Below are 21,018 nucleotides of genomic sequence, written 5' to 3'. Positions count from 1 at the left end.
TACCGGGCTTCATGGAATCGAGTTAGCATAATGAAACGTGGAAAACTTTGTAATTTCACATAAATTTAATACCGTACAACCTTTACGATACGTTGTTCTATCATGAAATAGTTGTCGCAAGACCACGTGAAGTACCAGCCGAAACAATGTCAAGACAAAAGTACGGCTTCCTAAACGAAATAAAACTTTTTCCTCACCCTTAAGGCACAAAAGTCACTGTTTTTTAGAACATGGAGATAATATTCAAATTTTGAGATACAGTTCCACCACATTATCCAAGTTGATTTTATAACCGCAATAGCTCTTATTACATCAACGAACAAAAAAGGAGAAAAGCACGAGAATATCAAATATTTTCTTCAACCACTTCCGCTAATTCTCTAGATCTCAGGAAAATCGTTTGTTTTTCGCTTAAAGTAACTTACATTTATGCTTATTGAACGGTAAAATCGATCAACACCTTGTTTTCATACAATATCAACGTGTTGTTCAATCAATCCACATGGACGACAGATTCGAAGTAACGTGAACTTAAACTAAATAATGCAGATAAAATAAAATTTGCCCAGGCCTATGAATGCATGATAAGAACTTACGTTCATTGGCATATTGGTGAGATAGAGAGAGGGAAACCGTTCGGCATGGTATTACGTGAGAAATTAAGGCCAATTTATCCACAACAGCATGTTAAGGAGAAAGTTAATGAATGAAATTAAAGGGAGGAAGACAAATTGGAGTGCAGCTCAGGTCTTGCGTAAGTGACGCTAATTGGGTGGGCAATATTCTACAGGCTGTGGGGTAGAATCATTACTTGGCGAAGAACATTTGGATAATAGACGCACATTTTTCAAAAGAAGAAAATAAAAGGAGTCCACGACGGTCTATTTTCATCCAAAAGCGTTGATTTTACTCTAGTATCATAAAGGGACAAGGTAAAAGGACACCAAAACTATTTCTATTCTTAGAAAAATAAGGCAAGCAGCATCGAAGCTATGAGAATACAATAGAGCTAAAAAACTGCAAAAAAATAACTCCGAGAATAACGTTCCTCTCACAGCAAGCTGCAGCGTAGCAGCACGCTTGTTGTCTGGATAAGTTTATCTGGTAATGCCATGTGCCGAAAAGACTACGAAAATGATGCTCAAGTTGTGAGTTAAACTAGCCACAAATGATAATCTGAAATGTGTACTTAACTACATGGGGAATATATAAACAAAATTAGAGAAATGTATTATCATGGTGAAACAAAACCCAGTACTATTCGCCGTTTCACCATGAACATTTCATCTTTCCCCCAAGTAACGCCCAAATCAGTTGATTATAAATGTATTATCAATCAGGGCCGTATCGAAAAAGGGAAGAACGTAAGTATGCAGGATTTCGAAACGTAAAAGTAAGTGAGGGTGTATAAAAAAATCTATTTTGCATTTCCAAAAACCACTTCAGCCTTTTCTCTTGGTTTCAAAATATTCGTTTGTTTTTTGCTACAAGGAACTTACATTTATGCTTATTGCATAGTAAAATCGAAAACACATAGCTTTCGCACAATATCTACGTAAACGAGAAGAAAACAATATTTTTAAGTTAAAAGAAAAATGGCGCAATGGACAATTGGCTCACGGCTGTTCATAGTATAGAATGCACAAGGCAAGAATGAAATAACTTTCATGGTGGAACACCCAATTACTTACCGGTCACAGGGAGACGATTTCAAAGCTTACTATCGGGAGTAACTTGCGTCTAATGCCGATTTTTTCTCGTGATTTTTCCCAAAAAGTTTAAAATGTGATCGTGATTATGGAAAACGGCACGAAAAGGTTTAAAAAAATAATTTTCAGAAAGCATTCATACCGTCACCATGAATTGGAATGCTGAAAAATGCCGCCATAAGTCTAAAAGGGAAATGAAAAAGACGGGAGCAAATTTTTTATGCGGAGTGCCGAGATGAGTAATTCAATCAAGGAACTATGAGACTTGAGACATGACTGCGGGGAGTATAATATACCAAGGCCATTACTTGGTACACGGATAATTGCGAGCCTAAGCTGTAATATTAAAAACGCATGTATACGATATTATAAATAAGTACGAGATCGTATCATATAAGTTCACTATTCAAGTCACCACGTTCAACTAAATCAAAAGAGCAATATAACCAGTGACATGTCGTTGTAATAAACGTAAGTCTTATTCTAATCACTCTATATATATATCATAATACTCTGATGCATTATTATCAGTTAACAATGCTGTTAATTTATATTATTGATTATCTTATAAGTATAAAAAGAGTAAATTAACATATATAACTTTGGAATACGAAATTAAAAATATGAACTTAGTGATTTTAAATCTTAATTCCACCACAATAAATATCGTGATGGACATATAAAATGCAAATAGTCCGTAAAATAAAATACTTGGCCAATAGAAATAGCCACCAATCTTAAATGACAGGATAACATTCCAAATTTGTAAGTGAATTGATGCCATTAAGCATTTGCTCGTGTTTCGGATCAAAATCAATTAAGTGAGTACACGCACGCCAAATAATAGGTGTTTTTAGGGTACGTTATAACCATTCGTTAACATGAAAGCGAACGAAAGCCGAATCCACATTCGACCTACAGATGCTGGAGCGGATGCTTTCACGAGCAACAATGAGTGACGTAAAATCAATAAGAAATATAGAGAGCGAGCTAATGCTAACAGATAACATAAGTCACCATTGGGTGCACAGTGCACGGGGTGCACAGCTAAACAACAGTGTAATGTCCATTCAGCCGGACGAGGGATTGCTTTGGAGGGCAATCGTTACATTTCAAATTTCTTTTCAAGAGTTGTCTCTTTTTCTATATATCCCTGCATTGATCTCGCATCGCGCACCTCAGTCTTGTTCTAATCTCGTGTTCCGTACGAGACTCGTTTTCTTAAAACTGCAATACGATATTCAGCCTCATATGCCGATTACTGGTATCACCGAATCGAAGGCCAATGAATACAAATTCAAAATAATTTTCCATTTGAATTTATACCACCCATTATTATCTACGCAAATTACTTTGGAATATGCGACTCTCGGTAAATACCCAAGTATTACTAGTAGACCCGTTTTTTAAACACATATAAGCCACAAACTATACGAGACTCGTGACATAAATCCCCCCAGTCTCGCTCCGACACTAATCTGCGTTTCCATAGAATGTCCTGGAACCCGAGACGTCGAGTCCGGAAGTCGGAACTAGTTACAGTGAAATCTGTATCAAGTGACCATCGACATATTCACTTAGAATTGGTGGCTGTAAAGGGTGGACGTGTGACAGGGTGAGAGAGGTCTGAATAGGTTGTATCTTATCATGCATGTAATTTCAAAGGACTAGGTGACAAGATTGAAACATAGGGAAAACTACACGGTCGGCAAAGGTAAAAAGTAAGTAGTAAGATCGTATAAAGAGAACATTTTCAGGCATAAATATGTGGAATTTTAGCATATTATTAAAATAAAAGTCACTGGAAATTTTCAAAAAATTCTTCAATTTTACATCATGAGTAGCTTCAATACACTATGTATTAACTCTAAGTAAATTATCTTTCAACAGATGCATTTTTTTAAAATAAATTTCACCAACAAAAGTGCAGCCTCAGCTTTATCTATGGAGACTTCCGGACTCGTGGGCACCTCCGCCTTGCGTGATTGGGGGACGTTGACTCAGAAACCGGTGAATGCGCTGCCTGCCTGTGTTGATACTCTCCCGTTGTCCTAAATCACTCATCAGTCGATAACGTCCGAACCCAATGGTCTGAGCCGGCTGGTTTACAATTTGGGAAGTTTTTACCTCATTCCCACTCGACGTGGGTATAAGGCTCTTGATGAAAGACTGCGCATTATTTTGATTTCAAATTGTTGCAAATGTGCTGCTGAAACATAGGGAAAACTACACGGTCGGCAAAGGTAAAAAGTAAGTAGTAAGATCGTATAAAGAGAACATTTTCAGGCATAAATATGTGGAATTTTAGCATATTATTAAAATAAAAGTCACTGGAAATTTTCAAAAAATTCTTCAATTTTACATCATGAGTAGCTTCAATACACTATGTATTAACTCTAAGTAAATTATCTTTCAACAGATGCATTTTTTTAAAATAAATTTCACTGCATACAATTGAGTGTACATATTAGAATCTGGCTCCAGCACCAATCCTTAATAACCAGTTCTACGTATCTCATTTGGGGGCCTCCCTTGCCGTTCTTCCCTCCCGCTTGTCCTTCCATGATTATTTTCATCGGTTGTTTCATTCAGCAGCACATTTGCAACAATTTGAAATCAAAATAATGCGCAGTCTTTCATCAAGAGCCTTATACCCACGTCGAGTGGGAATGAGGTAAAAACTTCCCAAATTGTAAACCAGCCGGCTCAGACCATTGGGTTCGGACGTTATCGACTGATGAGTGATTTAGGACAACGGGAGAGTATCAACACAGGCAGGCAGCGCATTCACCGGTTTCTGAGTCAACGTCCCCCAATCACGCAAGGCGGAGGTGCCCACGAGTCCGGAAGTCTCCATAGATAAAGCTGAGGCTGCACTTTTGTGAGGGCAGTCAAGGGAATACAAATTCTGGTACCATGCAGCATCATTCTAAAATTCCGCGGTTGAAACTGTAAATGGGAAGCAAATAACCAAAGAAATACTAGACCCATTACTCATTGAAGTAATCTGTAACTTCTTTGAAGATATAGGAGTATTTAGAGGTCTGGTTCAATGCGATTATCGAAACAATAACAAGATGGTAGAATATAAACTATAACCTTCTAAATTTAAGATTAGCCTTTATCAGTCATAGGATAAGAGTCTGGAGACTGCATACATAGCTCTTCTTTAGTCATGTCATGCTCCACAAAAAAATCAAACGCAGTACACAATGGTTTACGTATGATTTTCGTGTATTAATGACTACTCACAATTAAATACAATGTGCAGTGAACATAAATTAATCCCAAAATCAAATACCTACAGTAATAATGTCTTCTGGGAAGAGTTGACGAGAAAAGTGATTTTTGAAATCATTGAAATCATGAAAATGATTTGTTTTCACCAAACTTTATCGAAGGAAACGGCATGTAGGCTAAGATTTTTTAAATCAATCGTAAGACATCTCTTTTAGTCGTAGAGGTAGGCTTCATTCATTTAAAAAAATCTTTGTGCGCGCACCAAAGTCTGAAACATGATTCTAAACCTCATTTTCGCATCAATTTTCCAGGCATTTGAAAGAATTACGTAAAGCCAAATGTTTTCACATAATTAAATTAGAAACTAATAACTAGCAAGAAAAGATAGAAAAGCTGCCGTTTCTCAAGTGAACGCATTAGAACATAAAAAATTATCCATGACTTTTTGCTGTTGTTTATTTCGCCAGAAAATCATAAGCAAATAAATAATTTCGTACGAACATATCGCTATCAATGACCCTCGATAATTTAAAGCCTTGAACTTACACTTTCTTGGTCGTTCTCGACGCAAAAACTAAGAGTCATTCAAGACTTTTGAACTAAGATAAAAAAATGGAGGGAAGCAGAGATGTCAGACATTTGTAAGGCGTTGGCCACAGCGTGCGATTGTGACATTCCTACTGTACAGGCTAGGACATCGAGCTCATCAAAGCGCTCGATTTTTTTCAAGTTAGTGCAAAATATACACATGCCATTTTCACCATGAGAGATGTATTTGTGAGTAACTCAATGGATGATAATCTAAGTGCACACGCTATTATACCCCGGTTAACAGGTTGAAAGATTCATTTTTCAAACAATATATGGACTTTTTCCACTAGCGGGGGCAGGGGGCACCCTATCTCGGCGCAAAGCGGCACAACAGGCCATCATCATCCAAATAATGGACCTACCTGGATCCATATTGTACATCTACATCTAAGTACAACATACCCTGCGAGCCACCTTTAGGGTGTTGTACTACTAATACACTTTAACTTTTACTATTACTCGACATTTTAACACTAATCCTTCTATTCGTTCTTCTTCATTAGTTTTTCTAATTTTATACTCGTTTCAAATATAAAATATTATGGGATGCCTTCATTTAAAATTACTTAACCTAACCTCACTCTTATCTTGTCACATCCCCCGCCCACTCCCCATTTAGATAAAATGTATAAATGCTATTGTAGCATCCCTTTCCGTTCTTAACCCTAGTAACTTACAGTTTTCTGTGCTGTATTAGGAAATAGAGGATATTTGAAATCATAGCGAAATCTAGTCCATTTCAGTGCTGATGTTGAGGAAAAACATATTTTCATCTAACGCATTTTTTAATGTATCTTATCATTATTTGACCTCAAACGGAGAAAAAGATACTATGAATGGCAAATATTAGTCTTTCACCAATCTATTACAACTGAATGAAATACTGTACGAATGAAAGATAATGTGCAGTTTGATGTATAAGAACGCAAGTTTCAAGTGTTTCACTGGTGTACACTCTTCGTTACTGCAAGAACTTTAAGTTCGAGTTAACGTACAACGTGTATCATAATATTCTTGAACACAGTATTACATACCGCTTTCATTAAGAAAATCAATGTCCAAATACTGCTACTTTATTTCAAGATTCACTCTTTCTGGCGAGTTACTACCTCAATGACGTGTTAGGCCCACCATACACGTTCAGTTTGGCCTCAAGGCCTGGACTGTTCAGTCCCGGACTGAAGGCAGAACCAGAGGCGGATACAGATGGGGGGCGCAGGGGGCCCGCGCCCCCCCCCCCCCTTGCGGGTCCGCCTGTGTTGCCGAATATTGCAAAACCACAATTGTAACTTTTTTATATCATAAGATGGCATTGTCTTTTACATGTTTATAATCACTTTAAATAAAATTTTCATATACTTTGCCTGTGACTTGATCACCTTTTATTACGATAAAAGTAAAGATAACTCAAGATATGTTGCGCCCCCCCCCCTTGAGTTTTTTCTGTATCCGCTACTGGGCAGAACTGACAGTGTGTGGCGATTCTAATGTGGGTAAACTCTTCTCGGGATCCCCACCGGGTCAATTCATCCATAAAAGCCGACGTTGCAAGCTCCGACTCGAGACTCATCCTCTTCGATTGAAACGTTGGCTAATAAATTAACCCGGTGGGAATCCCGAGAAGTTTACTCACAGCCTAAAAATGTTTACCAAGTGGAGTGTAATCTGCGTAGAATCAATTTACGAGTTTATTCGTCGGGAAAGCATCAAATCTTATTTGATCTCTAGGTTCTCCTCACCTAATTTTTTCCTTCCTTCTTTTATTCAGCAAAATACCATTAATTTTCAAATCTCTATAATGCTAATGTTCAGGCCAAAAACAACGATTTTTTAGCTTAATTTATCTTTTTAGATTAATTTATCCATATTAGCCAACTATTCAAGTAAAGTGGATGAGTCTCGAGTCGGAGCTTGCAACGTTTGCTTATATGGAGAATTTAATCCGGTGGGAATCCCGAGAAGAGTTTACCCACATTATTCGCCGGGAAAGCATCAAATCTTATTTGATCTTTAGGTTCTCCTCACCTAATTTTTCCCTTTCTTCTTTTATTCAGCAAAATACCATTAATTTTCAAATCCCTATAATGCTAATGTTCAGGCCAAAAACAACGATTTTTTACTTCTGGTTTATCCTGAAGTTGGTGGGCGTTCAATATTTTTCTTCCTAAATCAAGTCCCCCAATTCCTGAGTACATCTGGTCTACCATGAAATTATTTCGGTATCCTAGGTCATCGGTCAACCTCTTCCCTCACGATTCTCTATTATTTTATATTTATAGGTACTGATCCGCCATTAAAATCCTAATAGGTGTCCAAAAAATGTGTCTTATAGGCATGACCGCAACATACGGATTGAAAAACAACATTAAAAGGAATATACGTAAAAACAAGCCAAACTGGATACACGCATTAACACCATCGAGTTTTATATCTGCCTTTTGAGAGCTCTAATTGCCTCTCTGAAAGCTTTTGGCTCCACTAAATATTCATCAGGTTATAATAACCACCACCATAAAACGATCTAAATTTTCATCAATATATTGGAGGATTATATCAAGCGCTTTGGGACAAAGACGCACGTCGGGGACTTTCATTTGATCTTCACGGTTTCTTCACTCGCAGTGCGTTTATCACATGTTCCCGACTCGCTCTTACGACGAGAGAGAGAGAAAACCAACGTAATATATTCGATACCCAAATTTGCTCACGCTTGAACGAGGAACGATGAGGTAATGAATGCATTTGAGAGGCTTTTTCGTGACGTATGATTTTTTCGTCGCCCAACCACATCGAAAATCCTCCTCCTGCTTATCAGATCTTAGGTAAATGTTAGCAAGTAGGAATATATTCTTTGAATATCCATGTACATAACCCAAACCTTGTCAGTTTTATGAACTCGACGATGAAATCTCTTGAAATGGGAAATCGAATTCAAAAAACATAAATTGAAACTTATAAATCAAGGATTTTTTTGTATACAATGTCAACAAAGGTGAAAAGAATGTTGCATGGCCTAATCAGCCATTGTCTTTCTCATTGGATATATTACATGTAATAATTCATGTGAAGTAACGTTCAAACTTCCGCAGTGTTTCCGTATTATTCTGGATTGCCTCCTTAATCGATCTTTTCTATCTTTAAATTTCTTAGATGTAAGCTGATGTATGTTTCTTTAGAGAGGGTCCATGTCGGATATCACTTTCTTGATTTCAATTGAAATCTTTACAAAACGTGCCAGCTGTATCGGCATTAACTCTGTAAACTTTCTCTTTGGCATAAAGGAGAAAATTTATTGAGAAAACTATAATTTCAGCGAGTTTTTGTTTATCCACGACTCAGATATCAACGCATAATGTCCTCCTCGCGTGAATATGATAAAATGCATGAACTTGGATAGCTAGAAACAAACGAAATAAATATCTCTCGACTTTTGGAAGTGTCACCATAGTAATGGTAGTTAAAAACTTTTATTTTTTGAGCTGTGTCGCCGCGTCTATTTTTGGGTGGCCCCAACGTAACTTCGTCAAGGGAGTCTTAAGGAATCCTAAGGAATTAATCAAAGGAATCAGATTCTCTTGACAATGAGACCATCATCGGTATGTATACTTCGGTGCCACCCAAAAATTGACGCAGCTATATAGCTAAAAAAAAGTTTAAAAAAACTACAATTAGCACCCGCGAAATTTTCAACGAAGTGTCACCATAATCCCATCACGGTTTAACAGAAAATAACTACTCACAAACTTATTACTGTAGTTTATTTTTTTAAACACAAATAATGTATGAAAATGCATGAATTTCTCATATTTTATTTTGGATATATTTTGTGAGGCGTACGTTTTACTGAGTGCGTGACATAGTAATGAACAATATCGATGGCTAAGTTCTAACAACACGTATCTAAAAAAATAGCAACTTTTCAGGAGATCAAAAAAATGATTAATATTTTTAATTGTACACTGAAATAAAGAACCAAAAGTTCATAAAAATGAAAAAATAAGCATTCATTTGCACACAAAGTGATGTTTTTTGCTTGTATTTTATTTTTTAATGTTATTACACTATGATGCACTGACTGCACTATGTTTAAGATAGCTGTCTCAAATCGGCCGAATTTGAGATACGTGCTGTTAGAACTTAGTCATCGATATATGGTTCCGAACCAAAAGAGCGACTATGTGACGGGATTGGGTTCTATTTGTATCGTCCTCAGGTTGGACCCGCGAGGCGTGTCGTGGGCGGGCAGCCGCTGCAAGAGACTGGGCCTGGAGGTGGCGCAGTGGCTGCTGCTCGTGGGCAAGATGGTCATCCCGCTCACCGTGGCCGTCTACTACGCCTGGATCCGCAAGAAGCACGTGGTGGTGCGATGCCTCATTGCCGTCGGGGGCCTGGGTTCGAGGCTCCTGAGCGCACTCCCCGCCCTCCTCTCGTTCGTGGCCAGCCACCTCGCCACGCCAACAGCATCCATCAAAGGTGAGCATTACGACCAAGGAGTAATCATCCACGAACTAAGAGACGAATTAGTTTTCGTATAAAATCGATTCAGGCTTAATTTTGTGGAATAATACTATATCCATGATTAAAGCACAAATGGTAATATCCACACTATTTTATTTATCACTTAACCGACCATGGTTTCGACACTTCGTGTCATTTTCAAGAAAATTGGAAACCACCCTATTTAAGCTTAACTAGCCAATAGGAAAATCCAGCCCTGGTAACAAAGCAGCTGCTCACGCACACCACGCTGTGGGTCTTCAACATGCCTTAGCCATACCAACTGGGGTATTCACGCAATGTTGAAAATGACACCAAGTGTCGAAACCATGGTCGGTTAAGTGATAAATAAAATAGTGTGGATATTACCATTTGTGCTTTAATCATGAATTAGTTTTCCTTCCAAAAAGCCTCTTCAGGAAAAAATCACACGCGAAAATATCACTTCACAACCTCAAGCACCAGCCACTTCCACGTAGAAGAAAATGAGCCTATGCGATCACTAATAATTCTAAAATACTTGCATTGCATATCACTTCACTTGTGGCTTGAGCCAGATAGCGGCAAGAGTACGATTTCTTATTTTACTCTCATAAGCGAATGGGTTATAGGGAAAAATGTTTTTTATTCGTCATCACATATCCTTCCATTTCTTTTAATGACTAATTTCAGACTGCGATTCAGGGCCTTGAGTGAACGGACCTACTAAGGCGAAATCTGTCCAAAAGGTCCCCTCTATTTAGCGATCACCTCCATCAGCCCCCACTTTTCCCTACAATGGAACATTCCCCATGCAAGCAATGATTAATTTTTTGAGGCTACTTACGCCACCGGTCATTGACCATATTTTTTTCGGCCAATCTTTAGGCCAAAGTTCTCGATCTCTACTTCTAGTTAAATACTTAGAAATATCATTTGGCAATCGCTCTCCTCTTATCTAGAAAATCTACGTTCTAAAGTGAATTCTTGCATACTCGAACTGAAAAAAAGGAGCCACTCCTTCGCACCCTGCAACCAGTATTGCTTCTTGAAAATTATAACTGACTGGCAATTTTCCAAAAATATTTTAATTTATTTAAACAACCGGTTTCAATACATTTTAGCACTAGAATTAAAGGCTTTGTGGAAAATTTTCACTAAGTTTTGGTTTACGAAATGTTGGAAAGTCACCAGATTAAGCCTGAGGCAGTTCTTATTAATAGTATTGCTTTCATCATTGTGTCATTTTATTGCTGTAATTCCTGAAAACGTTACAGCTTTCACCTCTGTTAAGCGGTCACCTTAACTTTCCAAACACTTAAGCACTTTTCCACAAGCGACCAATTTTTTGCAGACGGTTCAGTGGTGCTCAAGTCAGGTTTCACTCCACTCAGTGTGTCGCACAGTTGTTCAAATACCTTCTGAATAATAAATAATAATAAAAATAAATAATGATAACAATATATTTATTTATCGGTGGAATAAATATTACTTACAAGCATATTTAAAATTTTAAATAAGGATAAATTAGGAATCCCTTTTAGGCATTGCCTGTAATGGAATACCACAAGACAAATCACCAAACGAATTGAAGAAATAAGTAAGATAAGATCAGATACTATACATAAATAGGTGCATGAAAAGATTAATATTTGCAGTTTAATCTCAACCTCTCGTGTATAAAAAATGTATATTGATAATTAAGGGTAGTATTAAAAAAATACATTTTCCGGATTTTCTACATTAAGTTACAATGTTTTACTCTTTTTCAAGAGATGTTAAACAATTTGAACCTCTTATACTCTCTGACAATGTTTTAAAAACCATTCCACTCATCGACAATCCCTGACAATTCGCCAAATAGCAGCGCTAATTTTAATGAGGGAATCAATCTATTCACCGCTTCCTGAGCTATAGCTTCAACCAAATGGTGCTTACTTTAGATCTGCGATGTGAGGACAGATTGCATACGGTAAATTGACTGAGAAGGAGTAAATTTGGTACAGGTCTAGGACCTTCCCCTCCAGATTTTACTCGAGTTTCCGGCACCTCTCAATGCAATGCACATTCTTAGTTGATATTAAATGATGCCCTATACACTTGACATCCACTGAAGCCATTGTCCTGGTGCAGTCAAATATAACCATATCCCATTTCCTGAGACGGTGTGTGAAAATCATCTATAATCATTATCCGTTAATTTAGAAATGGGTGCATACCGATAGATACATATATGCACATAAAATTAGCCTACCTAATAACTCCATCGTTAATTCAGTATATTTTGCTGGTAAAAGGGTCTGAAAAACGAGATCCACTGCATGGGAATACTCGTACAGCGTTAGGAATGCCTACCACAAATTAAATTGTAAAGACAAGGAGGACGTAGATAAAGAATCGTTATAACCCACAAAATTTAGCTGAGAGAGCATTAAATATAAGTAAAACCTGTGAAAACATAGGCTTTGATGAGCGAAAGAAAACGAAATGGATATTTTATTTATTTTTATTTTAATAAAGTGGTACACTTACAGCAAGACGGCCAATTTAAAGTGCACTTATAACAAAAAATATTAAATAAATTAATAATTATTTATTACAAATTTAAACCAAACAAAAAAGAACACAACAAACATTTATCCAGCTATCTAGTCATTTATGCGATAAATATGCTGATGCCAGGTGAGTAAAATTTTTAAATGTCAGAGCAAACGGATCAATATCGCCCGGGAGAGAATTTATTAGAAAAGAAAGTCTATGGAAAAGAGAGCGCTTAATTACAGATAGCCTGGGTGTAGGAGTATGGAGTAAAGAGTTAGATCGGGTGTGGCGGGAAGGTACTCTGATGTTGAGGAAGGAAACAATGTCAGGACTGTCGAAGTGGGAGTTAAGGGTATTGTAAATGAATTTGATGTCTGATTGAAGTCAGAGAAGGGAGAGACTAGGGAGGGATAAAGAGGATAAAACTGCACAAATATGACATACATACGCTTGAGGGGAGTCGGATGCTAATTCAACTTTAATTGAACTGAAGGAGTAAAGGGGGTAGAGGAAATTATATACATGGAAAAGGGCAAAAGGGGAGGAGTAACTATAACTGCGTTGAAAGAAACTAAAACTATAAAAAGAGACAATTTAAGGCAGCGATAATGGTTCGAACAAGGCGGTAGAAGGAGAAGGATAATAAGATCGTTTGAGGGAATAATACCAACTCTCGAGGGAAAGAAATAGGAAATAATCAACCATGCAAGTCAAACTGAATAGTAATTTTATGTATACTTATGTGAAAAGAATATTTAGTGGCAATAGAGGCGAGGTTCAATATGATTTTACTGGATCAATGAAGAAAAAGCTTGAGACTTTGCCAGTTTGATAAGTTGATCAGTGAACTCCTCGTAGTCGACAAGAGAGGAAATCAAGGAAATTCAAAGTCGGAGACGAATCACTGACTGTCACATACGTTTGACATGGGTCATTGCTACTTCAATAATGCATTTACGAGCAAGGAACTTTGGTCTTGTGAGGCGTGCACAATTGCGCAGCCAATGTAGAACACAATTGCGCGGAAAGGAATCATTCATCGGTCACATTTCACCGTCACGCGTGATTTTTACAGCGTAATCATTCATTTTACTGCAGAAGAGAAATCTAGACGATATTCAGTTTGGCGTTCGCATTTTACGGCAGCGACTCGAGAGGAAGCAATCTTACTTTCAAATTCATAATATCATGATGTCTTCGCATGATTCCCGGCCATGGTGGAAAGAAAAACAATAATTTTTCACACACTAGATGCATTAAAGATATGAATGTCATCAATTATAAGGGATAAAGGGACGTTGAATAGCGTACAATTATCTTCCTTCATGATCGCTCATTAACACTTGCTACCCTTTTCAATAAACATGCACAACAGTCGTTTTAAAAATTCACAGCAATGGAGAAAAATGGGTTACCTAATATAAATGATTTTTTCGATTTTTTCATTATCAGCAACCAATTTATGCTGCATTACAGCGATGTCATTCCACTAAAATATTTTAAACACAGGTGTCCTATAAGTAGCAGTATGCCATATGCGAAGACATCGATTATGCTCAAGGGAAAATTATATTGTACCACAATAAAAGTCAAATAAAATAAAATATACTTGCACAAATCTCTCGCTATTCAGCTGGATTAAAACGCCTCACAGCAGGGAAGTCATTGGCAGTAAATGTTGCAAATAAAACGCAATTCGACCGGTGATAATCAGTGGCCAATTTGCACTAGATAAAATGGTAATTTTGTTCTGACCTCCAATACTGCTGGAAGATTACCCCACAATTCCCCCATCCAGCTCCCCCTTGTCCCTATGCCTGTATCTAGAAATCAGGGAATGTACGATTGGCGATTGATATTCCGTTCATTGATTAACAATCATTTATCAATATTGCTGGATAGTTACAGTTATATCCACCTTGAAAAGCGTAGTTTTATGTTTTATTTTACAATTTTTCGTAAGATTTCAGCCCCTTTTTCGACGCCACATACGTCGATCAAAATTATGCGTCCGAACTTATGTTGAATCCATCGTAAATAAATCTAGAGCTGTTGCCGAATTAGCCGGGGTTGGCCATCCTTTTTCGTCATGGAAACATACCGTGTTATCTCCCTTGCTCCGAATGGCTGCGTCAATAGTTTTTAGCCTCCGCACCTTCGAGAAGGCCCTCCAACCACGTGAGCGACGAAATAAACGCACTTTGCTCGGGAGAGCGAAGCCTCTGTGGGACGGCTAACGCTCTAACTTCTGCATTCAATTCCTAAATACCAACGGGAAGGAGGGGAGGGCTATAATGCAAAAGGGGCATTGCGACATTTAGACATCTGTACGCTTGGGATGCGGCGAAGGGCCTCACTTGCATACTTCCCATTCAGAGCCGCTTAAGGCCGAGGTCACCGAGGGGGCTATCTTAATGGAAGCCACTGCCGGCCAGTGTTATTCATCTTAAATTATCTCCCATCGCATTCAGTCATTGGCTTTCCGCCATCTTACAGGCTTCGCCAATTGAGTATTCCCAGCAGGAACCGCGATGAACGGAAAAGAGAGCAATATCAAGCGACTGCCGCATTGCCGATGGGTGTGCACTGTGCACTAGGGTGCCTCGTTTTGCCACTTTTTTTTAGGAGTGAATCTTAATACCCAGCAAAGCTTGCGTACCCGGATGGATATTACAAATATGATTTTTTTCCAAATCGGTTAATACCTTCTGTCCGCCATTTTGCCTTAAAATATCGAAATCAAAATATTTTTTCAAAACAAAAATTTCACGAAAAAAATATTTTTAATTGAAAATATTCACATTTTTTTAAATTTTGTTTGAGCGAGCACTCATATTTTGCAATGGGGAGATGATCTACTTTGGACTTAACTTGATATTTTAGGCCAAATGCGTCAGCTATATTGCTTTTAAATTATGGAGAAAATGGCCTTTTATCGTGTCCCCGAAAGGGGTTTTGATGGTAGGCAACCCGCGATACACAGCCTCATTTTTCCTCGTGCGATAAATGACGCCAAATGGAGTTTTTTTTTCAGACAAAAACGTGGAAATCATGTGTGAAAATATCAGGGGTAGTCACTAAGATGGAAGAACACTCTTTTATGCCATCGCCGACTATATTGACTTTATTATCGTGCAAGAACACACTACACACTCACTAATAGAAGTAGCAAAGTTATATTGGCGTAGCGAACGTAATTGGAAGCAATGACTTACTAAAAATAACTCAGGTTCTCAGTGAAACACACAGCCTTTGAATGGACTTATGATAACTCTCCGCCTCATGACTTCGAGCACTCCTGAAAGTATTCTGTCGCAAAGCGTCCATCATAATGTCATTCTCTGCTCTCCACTACATGGCTTCAAATTTTAGTCAGCTCTGAAATCCTATATCAAATATAAAAGTTCAAGAAATCTTCATAAAGTCAATGGGGATCTACTGGTATACGGAAGAGAGAAAATAGAGATAATATTTTATTTAAGATTTAATGCTAACTACTTCTCGTATCGCATTGGGTTATGGTTGATTGATGTGAAAATAGTGATGAAGTTATCTACTGATAAGACGTGGACTCAAAAGACTTCTCTAAGATCTTTCGAAATTAAAAAATTATTTTTACGGGTTATTAGATAAAGTATATCAAGCATTCGATGGTAAATAGCACGCAAGCACATTATTTGCATACAAGACTTTCGTTGGCGTTGGGAAACGCACTGTTTTATAGATAAAATATGCCAAGGAGTTGATACCGTAAATAATAAATAAGTCTGGTCATCAGTTATAACTCTTTAATGAGTCACGCAGAGATCGCATGCCAATCACATTTTGAAATTTTATATTTTTTTTTAATGTAACAAACAACATACCTCCTAGCAGATAAATTATCGTCTAAATTTCTATTATAGTTATTACGTTTGTATCAAAAAAGCGTATCACAAAATTAGGGGGAAGCTATGGGATCAAAAATGAATGGTAAGGTATAAACTTTTGGCACAATAGTTCAATATATTACAAGAGTCAATACGATTAGTAAGTGGTGTACGACCTTAGCCTGGAGACTAAAGGTATCATTATTATTAGTTATACTGAGCGAATACGGTAATGTATTATAACTTATAAACAGCTTATTTCACTGTGACATATCTTGTCACCAGATGGATGACAGTGAAAGTTTTGTAATTTTGCAATCAAGCCTCATGAATTGCGAACAGTTTTCTGACACCTATCTCATTTTTCAACTCAACCTTAACTCGCCAAACACAAACAACTGCAATATGAGAGTCAAATTATATCAGATACCAATTCTATTTCAAAATCGATAAAACAAAGAAAAAATCAATGAGGATGAGAAAAATTAGCTTATTTCAGACAAATTGCTCCTCGTATCACTCCATTAGGCTTCGTATAGTATCGTGGCCACTCAAAAAATCCCTTTAATCACATAATCCCTTCTGTAATAACCTCGTCTAATTTATTGACGTCCTCTTTTATCATAATAATATGTATTTTATACTAACTAATTCACGTAAGATGTAGGTATTACATGCTATACCCGCCAATTGAATGTTCCATTGATGTCAATTAAATGATTTGAAATAGTGAAGTTTTATGTTTCCTGAGAAAATAGTGTGGGCTAATTTTGGTATAAGAATATTGTATCTACACTATAGCTTACATCTAAATAACCTCGATGTGTCTATCGTATTCGAAGTCCTTCATTTGATACTTTTATTTGACAACACGTTAAGTCTTCCACGACATTCTTAGACTTTTCCTCTCAAAGCTTAGTCAATGGTCACACAGATATTTTACAAAGATAGCCAGAAAATCATTCCGAAAAATTTTTTCGTTATCAATTCTTCTCACGTAATGCAAGCTCATTTATCGTGATCTCATAGGAGTCAGTAATAGGGATCGTAATCACTTTTTCCATGATCTTATTGGCAATTGTGACCACCGCGTTTCTGGAGACACACTTGAAAATATTGTCTGATGTTGTTCTTGCTAGCAGCGCGTAACTAAGCAAATGTTTACTTTTGGACCGCCTGTGAATAAAAACAATAAACAAGTTGCATCGCAAGTCTTCCGAAAATGATGATCTTAATTACAACAGAAATTATCGTGTTACATGATAAATATGTTGAGACACTTACTTCCAGGTAGAAAGCAAATACCTTTATTTTACTGTAATTTGTTCATTAATACATCGTAGCACACTAAGGGCCCCCGCGCACTGGCAACTTTTACAAAGCAACAATTTAGTTGCTTTGTGGAAGTTCAAATGAAACACACGGAATTGACTGTGGCCCCGCGCACAGGCGACTTTTTAGTTGCTGCAAATGCCGTGTGTTTCATACGGACTTCCTCAAAGCAACTAAATAGTTGCTCTGTAAAAGTTGCCAGTGCGCGGGGACCCCAAATGTCAGTTTTACCTTCCATTCATGAACATTCTCATTTTCTTAAATGTTCACATTACTATAACTCAATAATTTTGCGGTCGCCTCATGTTGTTTGAGGGGTCGCGAGTTGCCGACGCCTGTGTAAAATCTTCCTAGACTAGTTCGTGAAAGATGGCGACGTGATTTGGGCTCGGGCCTCACGTACCTTTCTCTTCGTTACAGCCTCCGCCCTCTTCTACCCCGCCACCAAAATCGACCCCATCCTGAGGCCCCTCCGCAACAAGCTGCGCTCCGTCTCGGCCCCCGCCCTCTCCGGCCTCGAAGACGGCAAGTCCGGCCTGCTCGAGTCCGCGGAACCCGAGAAGAGCGTGGAGTGCATGGTGCTGCACGACCCGGGCCCCGGCCGCACCCGCGCCGACGTCATCTTCATCCACGGCCTGCACGGCTCCCTCTACAACACGTGGCGCCAGGGGCGATGGCGGTGCGGCAAGGGAGGCTGGGAGGAGAAGGACGGAAGCATCCTGATGAGAACCCTGGGCACGGTCGCCACGGAAGAGAAAGGTCGCGTCTTCAAGCTGTACCCTAGGAAGCACGCGGCCAAACAAGAGTCGGGCAGCGAGGGGGAGACCTCAACCGGAGAAACCTGCGCGCCCACCGGCAACAGGCCATCCTCCACTTTCAAGAGCACCTTCTGGAAGGCGTCCTTCGCCCCATACGCGAGGCCTTGCTGCGAAGCGGGAAGCGACGTAACGGATGGTGCAGGTGGCGGTGTGAACTGTGGGGAGGAGCAGCATGGGTCGGAAGACGACAGGGGCGCGCCCGCCAAGAGCAGCAACAACAACGAAGAGGAGGAGGATTGCGAGGGCGGTCTCGAGATGTCGACGAGCGAGGAAGAGGCGAGGCGGAAGGAGGTTCTCAAGAGGGCCTTTTCGGATCCGTGCGTGACCATGAACCAGGAGGACTCGGACGACCAATACTCAGAGTGCTGGCCGAGGGTAAGTTTGCCATAATTCAGTGCTTAAATTTTGGCCGGAAAATATTTTATGAACGAGCCGGAACAGCGAACCGGCATCTATCAGGGAAAAGTGGGTTTTTAAATTTGGCGCTGCACCGGCAGTTTTAAAAATGTCATCATTATTTTATAATTGGTAAAACATGATTCCTCATTGTAACTTTTATGGCAAGATTAACAAATCGGAATTTTAAGGGGATAAATGGGGCACGACGGGGGGTTGCTTACATTTGACAATCGTGTGTAGATTACGCGTGTGAGTATGATTTCCGCAACCTAAAATTATAGATAATAATTAGCACTACCCTAGGAAGAATGTAACTACAACTTGTTGGACGTTGACTTTTCGATCTCTCGCAAATAATGATGCAGCTGTGAGGCAAAGCTTAGCATTTACTCACAAATCAGAGACGATATAAATATTCAATTGCAAACGTTATGAAGAACGTTAGTCTTCCAATTTTCAATAATTTTACAGAAGGTTTAAATAACTTGCAATTTTGTAACATGGAAGCCTAATCCATTTTTAGCGGTAGACTTCAAACACTTTGTCATGCTTTTAAAAGTAGAAGAATTTGTCGTAAACAAGGCAAACCTCGGCAATCTTCGAAATCAATGGCTCAATTGAAAAGCGACGCATACTGTTTTGCGCTGTGGTATGTAAGGAATTCGGGCACTAGAAAATTTAAATTTAAATTTTTGATTATGACCAAAATCGTTTTTTATTAACCTTCATGTTTCGCTGAGATTACCGGCAGTTTACCTGTGGGAGATGAAGGGGAAAAATATCCCTATGGTTACCACAAACTCGCCAGTTGTAGTAGTCGGCGTAGTCAGTTGAGCTCTGGGCTACTGACCGAAGATTTCCGGTTTCAATTCTCGGGTGAAGCGTTCTGACCACCCAAAAAAATCCTCATGGTGTGAGGTGACCAGCGGAAAGAAATTAAGCCCACTAAAATGAATGTACAAAATTCACACGCCCGTAACTTAGTACGGGGCGATACCCTCACCTATCGAAGCCTACCCCCTGGTGGAATGATGGGCGAGTGGAACTCCCAAAACATAGCGGTGAATTAAGAGCACTGGGGAATGAAATGGCTTTCCTAAATATACTATTTCTAGGGGTATCCCATTAGAGAAAGTAAATCGTATTTTCCACACCGCTTAATTGAAAATTATCAATTTCGGTTGGAAATTAAGTACTCTAGAAACCAGTAATTACTTATTTAACGTAATGATTAAGATTTAGCTTTGTTTAACGTGTGTAAAAACTGTGCCTGTTTCACAAATTAAAACGACTTTAGAAGAACCAACTCTTTCAAATCTTCCCTGGAATAAAAACGCTCGATTTAAAAAGAAGTCTAATTAATGTTTTGAACAGTTAAAAAAATTTATAACACACCATAAGGTTGTTTATTAAGTAATTCACCTGTTTCACTTTTTTTAAAACATTTTCAAATTATTCCTCAACCGTAATCCTAAATTTCAAGTTAGATAATAAATAGTTCCAATCTAGGAAATACAACTGATATTGCTAGCGCAAGCAACATTCAGCCAAAGAATATAAGAATTTTGAGTGCCGAAAAAAACTTGTTTCGCTGCTTAAAATTAGCAGCTGAACTTATAAGTTATCAGAAATTTTCACACCATTTTCAAAATATTCATTCCAGGACTGGCTCCCCAAGGACTGCCCAGGGATGAGGGTGATAGCGATAAACTACTCCACAGACCCGTTCCTATGGCGACCGGTGTGGATCCGCAAGAAAAATCGGTAAGTCGACAATAACCACCTTTTTTCGCATATTTTAGAAAGAAGATACTCCACCGGTTATGTACAGTTAACATGGAGCATTTTGCGAATGACTACTATATGTATCACCTCCCAAGTTGGAATTCCGTTTTCAATTCACATTAAGGTCTATTCCCTTTCATTCCACCGACATATTCTATTATCATCCTCCTCATTCCCTGGTTACCAAACATTCTTCTCTACAAAATAAGGTTTTCAGGACCCACTCCCCGCTTATCCCTCTATCAACTCCCTATCCCC

General features: G+C 38.5%; 1 protein-coding gene across 2 annotated transcripts in view; it reads left to right on the top strand.

Moving 5' to 3' along the window:
• The window catches only part of LOC124155891, a 124,594-nt gene that overhangs the window by 63,068 nt on the left and 40,508 nt on the right, over positions 1-21,018 (top strand). For both annotated transcript variants that reach the window (XM_046530062.1, XM_046530061.1), the window contains exons 2-4: positions 9,754-10,013; positions 18,179-18,951; positions 20,639-20,739. In XM_046530062.1, coding sequence (XP_046386018.1) covers positions 9,754-10,013; positions 18,179-18,951; positions 20,639-20,739 — 1,134 coding nt within the window. The remainder of the gene's footprint in view (positions 1-9,753; positions 10,014-18,178; positions 18,952-20,638; positions 20,740-21,018) is intronic.

Source organism: Ischnura elegans, chromosome 3, assembly GCF_921293095.1.
Source record: "Ischnura elegans chromosome 3, ioIscEleg1.1, whole genome shotgun sequence".
In the NCBI taxonomy this organism is placed as follows: Eukaryota; Metazoa; Arthropoda; class Insecta; order Odonata; family Coenagrionidae; genus Ischnura; species Ischnura elegans.
Note: the sequence above shows the minus strand (reverse complement) of the source record. Positions and strands in the feature narration are given on the sequence as shown.